Source organism: Amyelois transitella, chromosome 18, assembly GCF_032362555.1.
Source record: "Amyelois transitella isolate CPQ chromosome 18, ilAmyTran1.1, whole genome shotgun sequence".
NCBI classification, from domain to species: Eukaryota; Metazoa; Arthropoda; class Insecta; order Lepidoptera; family Pyralidae; genus Amyelois; species Amyelois transitella.
In genome coordinates this window covers 5605015-5614472 of record NC_083521.1, presented here as the reverse complement: position 1 = coordinate 5614472, position 9458 = coordinate 5605015, and the positions used below count along the sequence as shown (strand labels likewise).

General features: G+C 35.6%; 2 protein-coding genes across 12 annotated transcripts; one reads left to right on the top strand and one right to left on the bottom strand.

The window, feature by feature from the left end:
- Window positions 1–34: 34 nt before the first annotated feature.
- LOC106129682 (NTF2-related export protein) lies at window positions 35–3008 on the top strand. Of its 11 annotated transcripts, none has more exons than XM_013328331.2 (4): window positions 35–203; window positions 737–828; window positions 1313–1394; window positions 1809–3008. In XM_013328331.2, exon 4 carries the CDS (start codon window positions 1894–1896, stop codon window positions 2305–2307), a length of 414 nt encoding a protein of 137 aa, XP_013183785.1. In that variant the 5' UTR covers window positions 35–203; window positions 737–828; window positions 1313–1394; window positions 1809–1893; the 3' UTR covers window positions 2308–3008. The 11 variants fall into 11 exon arrangements, with proteins under 11 accessions (XP_013183785.1, XP_013183776.1, XP_060805249.1 ...); XM_013328322.2 differs by having other exon boundaries at window positions 1304–1394; XM_060949266.1 differs by lacking the exon at window positions 737–828 and adding an exon at window positions 370–624.
- A 4174-nt stretch (window positions 3009–7182) lies between these two features.
- LOC106129679 (lipopolysaccharide-induced tumor necrosis factor-alpha factor homolog) lies at window positions 7183–8988 on the bottom strand. Its single transcript, XM_013328306.2, has 2 exons — window positions 8408–8988; window positions 7183–8258 (listed from the first exon to the last, which is right to left on the bottom strand). The coding sequence occupies exons 1-2, from the start codon at window positions 8815–8817 to the stop codon at window positions 8144–8146; spliced, it is 525 nt and encodes a 174-aa protein (XP_013183760.1). The 5' UTR covers window positions 8818–8988; the 3' UTR covers window positions 7183–8143.
- Between the last annotated feature and the right edge of the window lie 470 nt (window positions 8989–9458).

Sequence of the window (9458 nt, the reverse complement as noted above, 5' to 3'; positions counted from 1 at the left end):
CCTTTAAAAAGGATGCCAAATGATAACAGTTTATTTCATTGTGATATCCTGATATTCACCAAGTTGAACAATAGATTTTTTGTTGTTTTATATTACTTTGGATAATTTTCATTTTTGTGCGTGCATTGAATGAGTATACCTACCTAAACAAAATATTGACGTGCCTACATACAGGAAGACTGAGCCAACCAAAGTACACGAATGTACGTGATAATTCCTCTGTATTCTTTTTCCTCCTGGCTTTAGCCCCGGTTGCATCCTCACTTCTCTTTAGAGGAGCCCGGGGTATGCCTCTGACCATGGATTCTAGATTGGGTGAGTCAGGTTTAAACATGAAGTGATTCCTATCTGACTTTGCAACCTTTGCAGGTAAACCTAACCCGTATTGGATCTGTAGAAGGACTGTGATGCCTCAAATTTAGGTTTTAGTTTCACAACCTTCTAACGAAAATAAGACTGAAAGAGAAATCAATGAAAAAATGTTTAATAAAGAAACGCGAGGACGTGCGATATGAACAAGAGCTTGACGTGGATTGAAGGGTCTCTCCGCGATGTTCTCAGGAGTGGCGTCTCGCGCGCGCAAACATCGTTCTTCATTTTCTAAATTCAAACGACACGCCACAGGTCATGGTGCTAATTCCTCTCTATTTGTATCTAAATGCTGAGTGATAGTGAAGATCGTTTACTTTAAGACTATTTAGTACCTATAACATACTTATACTAACGTTATTTTTAGGTTTTCCTCTTCAAAGATGATTTTGAAAAGTTTCCATTACTGAAATATGATATTTGACTGCAAAAATTAGTATAGTATAAATAAGACAGTAGGTATGTATATACCTACAATAATTGCCCGAAAAATTCCTTCCTCAATGTACCTAATGTCAATGAATACCACACCACACATTATAACAAGATTTTGATGGAGATCATTCATTAATTCATATAGCTCTTGCGGGTAGTCAGAGCCGGCAGTCTTAAAAGACTGATAAGCCCAATCAACTTTTGGGCTTAACGATAGAATTGAGATTTAAATAGCGAGCACATCACTTAAAAGAAGAATCCCAAGTTTATAAGCTTCGTCGCCCTTTACGTCGCGAAATCCATGGGAAAGAGAAAAAAACATAACATAAAATCACGCCTCTTTCCCGCAGGGGTAGGCAGAGACTACATCTTTCCACTTGCCACGATCTCTGCATACTTCCTTCAAAATAATAAGAAAGGGAAAGAGATAGTGTGGTCCTATTCTGTTTTTTATTGGTGCCGGGAACCACACAGCACATGAATGTTTATTTGATGTTAGTATTTACAGAAAACATCGCAGAACACAAACCATGTAAAGAAAAAGGCCGTGTTTACTACAAAGTGTTATCACTATATAAGTGTTACTGAAGGTAGGTATTATGCATTACATAAAGTTCGTTTTTTAATTAAAAATGAAGTGTTTCTCATCATGATTTACCTAATATTTTTCAAGACTTGACTATCAACGATGACAATAGTCAATGAACCAAGTTGCTGAATAAAGAGGGATGGCAAAAACGATGTTTTTGTGTGTATTAGGTATACATAGTATCTCTATTTAGTTTGTGTGTGTAGTACTTAGTTAGAGTATATGTACTATCTGTGACAGGAGGCGCCCATTTAATTTAAATTTGCAAACTCGGCCCACGGCAAAAAATAATTTAAAAATAATAATATTGACATTGACAGATGTCAATGTCAATTTGTACTAAAGTTTTTTTAGGCCAATCTCCAATCCTAAGCAGTACATTTAACTTTTATTTAACTAATTAAAACATTTAAAGGATTACAAAATAATAACTGGATCCCCGGCATTGGGACTATAAATCGGTACATTACAAGTCTGCAAATTATACATTACTCTTCATAATGACAGAGGTGTCTGTTAAAAATGTTGACAATGCATGTGAAACAGCAGAAGAATTCACACGAGTATATTACAAACAAGTGGACAATAGTCGACATTCCACCTCAAAATTGTACCTGGATACTGGACTTCTTGTGTGGAATGGCAATGGTATAAACGGTAGTGATAAGATACAAAAATTCCTAATGGATTTACCCGCCAGTAATCATGTTTTGAAAACCTTGGACGCTCAACCTGTTTCCGAGATGGTAGTTTCCAATAAACTGACATTCCTTATACAAGCGTGTGGAGATGTTACGTATGAGAACGACGAGACGAAAAAACCTTTCCAACAAACCTTTCTTATAGTAGCTGTTGATGGCAAGTGGAAAATTGTATCAGATTGTTTCAGGCTTCAAGTGCCTTACAATACGTAATAGAAGATTATATTTGTCTAGTAAATTAAAAAATAAGGAAAAGCATTTATGTATTTCTTTTTTATTTTTAATATTGGTTAATTTATAAACAGGTTCTATGTGGACTGTGAATCACATATGATTTTTCTATAGGTAAATACTTTCTTGCTTGCTGATTTTAAGGAGTCAAGTGATTATAAAAAAATCTTATAAAATATAAAACAAGTATGTTTGTTCAATCACTTATTAAATCATAGAAATGCATCATTCCACTGTTACTGAGAGTTGTTTTTTACTATATATAAGGTAATAAAATTTTGTTGTAAAAACAAAATATTACTGAGTATTATCAGCATGTGTATCAGAATCTTATACTGTTTTTTTTTTCTTTGACATCCTTTTTATTTTATAAAAATAACTACAGTATAAGTAACTAAAAAGAAATTAATTCTAACAGGTGTCATTAATATAATTTATTTAATGTAATACTGTAGTTATTTTTATGTAATCAGCTCTCTAGCTATCACGGTTTATTTACAGCCTGGAGACAGACGGACAGACATACAGACAGGGAGGGCTTAGTAATAGGGTCCCATTTTACCTTTTGGGTACGGAACCCTAAAAACGACGTCAAAGAAATCGACATATACAGTTTACTTAGGTACCTACATATGCTAACTAGAAGTACATCCGCGTTTCTGACGTCAGGATGGCTGGTGTACCTATTTTATTTAAAATCTTTACATAGAAGGAGGTACACAGATTTTTGGGATAGGTACACTGAGGTACACATCAAGTGCGTTTTTAATCCAAAACAGATATTTAAATCGGTGAGGTACACCCGCGATTCTGACACACATTTATCAGCAGAAAATGCAGTCATAAAATTAAACACAGTATAAGCTTTTTGTTATATAAAAAAATAACATTCAAATAGATTACACTTTATTATAAGATCCAAGAAATTTATTGCAACTGGGACAATAATGCTCAGTTTTCTTAAAAGTGGGAATGAGGTAAGGAATCGCAGCAAGACAGCAAAGCATACACCATCTGTAATTAAATAGCAAATGCAATGTATAGTAAAAAAAACTTGTTTTATAACTGGTAAAATATTTTTTCTACATATCTACTCAGTCATATACATATTCCTCTTAGCATTTGAGCCGGTCTCGTCCTAGGATTGTGCCCATAGTGTACCTATGACTGCAATTTATAAGTATCGGTAATTATATGACATTCCTATCCTACTGTATGATCTCCATGGTCCTGTGTTAAGGGAGAAATGCCAACCAGCTTTGATATGGTCAGTGCTCCAGTAGGAAATGTTTAGTCACTTCTGACTTCAACGGAAATGAGAGAGCCGCCTTGTTATGGGAATAGAGCACAGACAGTGTTATTCACCGCTTACGATCTTTGCCGCTTCTTTTTGCCATTCGCAGATCGTAATAATCAGCTTTTTATGAAGATCTTGAAGCGGTATTCCCTGACTTCAAAACCTGGTCCCGGTAACACTCCCAATTAGGCATTATAAGCCTGACGGCCATACTTGGCCGCGAATTGGTGGCCACCAGAGCCATGGGTACAGAAATGTAAATATTTTAGGTCTCTTATTAGCAGGTATTTTCGATTTCTGTAGTCATGGATTCATTTTATCTTCCCGGCTATCCCGGAATCTCAAGTCCCAATTTCCTTTAACGCAGTAAGTTTCGAACACCACGACATAATATTCATAAAAGGTTTTACCGCTTGTTAGTATCATTATTATTATTACTATATTAGGTAAATATTTGCATTGTACCTATTCTAGAACAATTTTTTAATCCATAACAACAAAAGTGAAAACCATTAATTGGTGGTGCCACCGCCATGTTAAACAAGGTACCTACTACCTAAGTAATCTAAAAACCTGCCTATTTATTATTCGGCATAAATACTTATGTAAGTACTTACAAAGTAAATCCACAAATGAAACCGGCGAACATGTGTGTTTTACGCGAATTCACATATTTAACTTTTGTTAGAACAGTCTGTTGACACGATGGACACTCATACAACATGGGCCGATTCCGCAATGGAGCTTGTATTATTATGGTTTGGTGTATGACGGGCCGCTGGCTTGTGATCGTCTGGTCGGGAGGGAAGTACGGTGGCGGGGGCTCCCGGTGGTAGCTCACTGACCCTGGCTCTCTTTCCACTCTTAGTTCTGCAATTTGACTGTTTTCATTATTTGTAGCCATGATACCCGCTAGAATAATTCACAACATACAAGATAAATATGTATTGATTACAGTAATTCGAACTAGAATTCTTATCAACCTGTCTTATATATGAATACTATCTTATCACAATGATAACCGTACTTGATGTCGAATATACTACCATGTTTTTTCCAATGCGCATATAAATTCGTATTGGTAACCTTTTTAGGAATTTGAAAATGAAGAAAAATAATCAGATTTTTCCATTTATGATGAGCAATCTAGAGATTATCATGTATAGGTGCCTAAAAAAATGGTCCATATTATACAGCCTTGGCCAAAAGTTTTAGGCACCCCTTAAAAATACACAATGCATGTTTACTATTGAAACAATGAATAAATACTTATCTTTAATGTATTGTCAGGGTCATAAAACGTTACCTGACACAGTAGGTGGCATATTTTGAGGTCATGAAAAACCCTGGTCACCGAAAACAAAAGATTTCAGTTTTTTGTAATCTCATCAGTGATTATATGACCAGTTGTGTTCTAGACTTCAACTAGTAAACGAGCTGTAATTTTTTTTGAGCGACAAATTGACATCATATTAATTCTAAAATGCCCAAAAAAAGTAAAATTACTATTGAAAATCGAGTGAAAATTGAACTTTTACACGAACAAGGGCGATCCCAGAAAGAAATCGCCAAGTTGGTGAAATGTTCGCGTTGCGCTGTACAGTCTGCCATCAAACGGTTTGCCGAGACCGGTACCCACAACGACAAACCACGAGCAGGCCGAAAACGTGTGACTACGGATCGCGAAGATAGAAAATTGGTTCGAGAGTCACTGAAAAATAGGAAGAAAACTTCATCCGCGCTTGCTGCTGCCTTGTCAGATGAAGCTGGAAAGTCAATAAGTTCGCGAACCGACACAAGAAGACTCGGGGAAGCAGGCCTAAAAGGGTGCAAAGCCAGGAAGAAGCCTAGGCTGTCAGAAACTAATTAAAAGAAGCGCCTAGAATAGCTTTACAGTACCAACATTTACAGAGGAAGATTGGGCTAATGTGGTGTGGTCTGATGAATCTAACTTTAAGGTGAGTCAATTCTAGTAGTTTTCTTATAATTAAGAACGTTTCCTTTTTAGTTCCACTCTAATATTACAAATTATAATCAATTTCCTAATAGGTATTGTTTTTTCCTCAACCAGGTTTTTGGGACACCGGGTGTGACCTTTGTGAGGCGACGTATGGGCGCAGAATACCATGCAGATTATGTTGTACCTACTGGCAAGCACGGCAGAGGTAGCATTATGATCTGGGGCTGCATGGTTGCCGATGGCGTTGGTGAAATGTTTGTTTGTGAAGGTCGTATGAACAGTGAAAAGTACATCCAAGTACTCAAAACTCCTCTAATACCATCGCTAATAAGCATTTACGGTGACAACAACCTAGACGGCGTCATTTTTCAGCAAGACAACGCACCGTGTCATAAGTCAGGGATTGTGATGCGTTGGTTTGTTGAAAATAATATTAAGGTGCTGGATTGGCCGATGCAGTCTCCAGACCTCAACCCAATTGAGCATCTTTGGGGTATTTTAAAGCAGAGGATCAAGGAGCATAGTATTCCATCAAAAAGTGCATTAAAAATGCATTAGTTTAAGAATGGAACAGTATTTCTAGGAATGAGTGTACAAAGTTAGTACGCAGCATGCCGGCTCGAATCAGTGCAGTAATAAAATCTAAAGGTGGACCTACTAGATTTTAAGCTTTTCTTGTTTATATTAACCTAATTTTTAAGAAATAAATAAATATAGAAAATAAAAGATGTTTTACTTCATTATTTTAATAAAAGTTGGGGGTGCCTAATACTTTTGGCCAAGGCGTATATAATAGTCCATGAACAAGCCCAAGACAAAACTCGCCCACTTGTCTGGAGAAGCCAGGGATTGGGATTAAAAAACAGACGCAAATAGCTTTTAAGTGCAAACTTTATAAACCTTAGGTAAAAAAATACATGTGTTTTAGGCAGAAGTAGAATTTTGGTAGATTATATTAAAAACACACACCTGTAAATTATGAAAGCTTTTAATTACATATTCAAACAAATTATACAAATAAATATTTACACTCACAATAAAAAAGAGAGAACATGTTTTTTAAGGTAAACAAAAATATGAAACTTATAGAACAATAAAATTTATGTAGGTACTTAATTTGTAGTTCAAACAATAATCAAAATATATATCACACATATTCCTACACTATACCAATTCTACATATACAAACATACTTTTGTAATCTTTTGAATATCAATTATGGATTTTATTTTCAGTCTACAACATCAGTCACATTGTGTTAAAATTCATTATTGTTTCCATCAAGCAAAGATTGATAAAGGTGGTTTAAGAGCAAAGACTTGGATTTTTGTTTATTAAGTAGGAATAATGTGAAACTTTAAACCCAGTCACTCTTATGTATTAACATAAATAACACATAACAGTTTTTTATATTATGGTTTATGGTTATAATGGAATGCACATTTTCTTCCTAGTTTGGAAAACAGTAGCCATCTACAGACTGAGGTCTTGCTAGATTCGCGTGTTTACCTGGTCAACAGTTCTGAAAAGACTGAAAGGCCACACTCAGCTGAATAGCTTGAGTCATCACTATCATTCTATCATTAAGCTAGTACTTCATTAAGCTAGGCAATTTGGTATGCAAAATATATACAATTCTCAGGGCCTAGCTAAATCTATGTTTGTGACACCAAATGGATGTTATGAAAAAGGGGCTATACCATATAAATAACAAGAAAAATAAGGTTTTTTGTTAGAACCTTAGAATTGCCTCAAGCAAAAAAATACTTGAGTACAAATAAAAAATAACTTGCTAGTCAAAGGACCTTTACAGAGTAAATCATAATATCAAGCACAAATCTGCTAGTTTTCAGGTTTTCACGTGTGTTTGTTTTGTATGCTAGTTTACAAAGGGTTTTCTTTAATATAAACATTTTATAATTTTAATTTTGCTCTTGGATAATTCTTATATTAACAATAATTCACAGTTAGTAGGTGGAAGTGGAAAGATTTACTCTGCTAATATTCAATACTAATTTTTAGATTATGAAATTTTGCAGACTAACATCTTTAATGTGTCATATATGCATAACAATACCAAACTATCATTTACAGTATATTAAAGCTAGAGATGAGCTGAGTAGTGGGTATTAATATTCATAAAAATTATTGGAAAAAAAAATTTGAAGTGGGAGTCTAAATTACTTAGAAAACAATATTACAATTAGACCACTGATAATATTTCTGACACAAATGATGAGCTGTGTAGGTGTTGATAATTAGCACTATCTACATATATTTAAAAAGTAAAACTATTGGCTGTTTCCTATATCGTCTGCCAGTGGTAGGTAGGTGATCCACCAAGCTAGGGAACAAAATCAAAATCAAATATTTTTACTTGTGAAAGCAGGTAACAACCCACATATTAAATAGTTTCTACTTATTTGACAAAGCTTGCAACCCAATTTACATTAGTGGTAAACAATGAAAATAAATATATTATAATTTGATACCTCCTCAGATACTTAATAATCTTCATGACTCGCTCATCTCTAAGTATAGCTGCCAGAAATTGTACCTCTTCAACATTTATTGCTCTTTCCAATAAAAGTATTGCAGTTGGGGCAGTAGTGCTCAGCATCTTTGAAGGTGTCAAAGCAGTATGGTACTAGGCCCAAGCAACACAGCGAACAAACCCTGTGAACAAATTATAAAAGTTTTAACAATAATTAATGTAGTTAACAATAATTAACAAAGTAAAAAAATAACAATTGAGACAATTGAATAGTGGCAGAAAAATAAAATGCTCAGTTATGTATTGGAACAATGATAAGTTGACAACTTACATGGTGATCACACAGATAGATCCAGCTACAAGATGTGTGTGCCATGCTGTTGTGTACACTACTCTCGTAGTCACTACTTTGCCACAGTTGAAACAATTGATGGTAGTTGGCTCTGTGCCCACAGCCGGCGGTACCAGTATATTAACAGGCATTCCTGGCGGAGGGGGTGGAATGGACCCCGCCTGTGGTTGAGATGTCGTCACTGTCGTTACTACAGTTGGTGGGTGAGGATACACTCCTGGTGCGGTGAATTGTTTTGGTTGAGGGTAAGGTGCCGCTGGTCCAGAATATGCTTCATTTGATGGCATAACGAAGCCGTACGGGGGATTTCCCACGACCGCTGAATAGGGCGGAGGTAAATCATCTGGCGCAGAAGATTGAGGAGCCGTAGGGCCTGGATTAGTTGCCATTTCAATTGCTTTGTTTCAAATACAATGTACTTTTCAGCTTTACTTAGACGGTATCAAAAACACAAGTAGATGGCCAAATAAAGACGGTTATTTTTGTTTTTCAACCACTTGGAATTTCACAGTTCATAGATATAATAAGCCGAAGTTTATCTTGGAAATAATCAAAATCACACAATTTGATAATGATTACATGACGTCATTTCGGTTGTCATTGTCATAGGATAAATGACACTGAATGCGTTTTGTTTACTCAGGCTGTGACAGCGTTTTGTTCGTTTTACTTATTTAATCTTAATTATTAACATTAGCGCGAGTTTTTTTTTATATTTTTTCGATTTTCTGCAATATGAACTGCTTGGGACACCGTCATCTGGAGTTCACCTCTCTTTGTGCTTCCGGTCGCCAGGCTTTATGGCTGGATATATTTTAATATCGGATGAAGGCATAATGTGTGAGGCGCCGTTGAATGTCAATTTTATGCTCTTGTGAGATACATACGTCTGGCTGTCCACGGAATGGGGAGCATTCTTTGCCAGCACTATATCTCTAATTTCCACGAAGAAATAGCATCTATGCGTTATAATCCTTCGGAGCAATAGAAGGAAATAGGAAAGATCAATGTGCGATGGATGGTCTTTGTC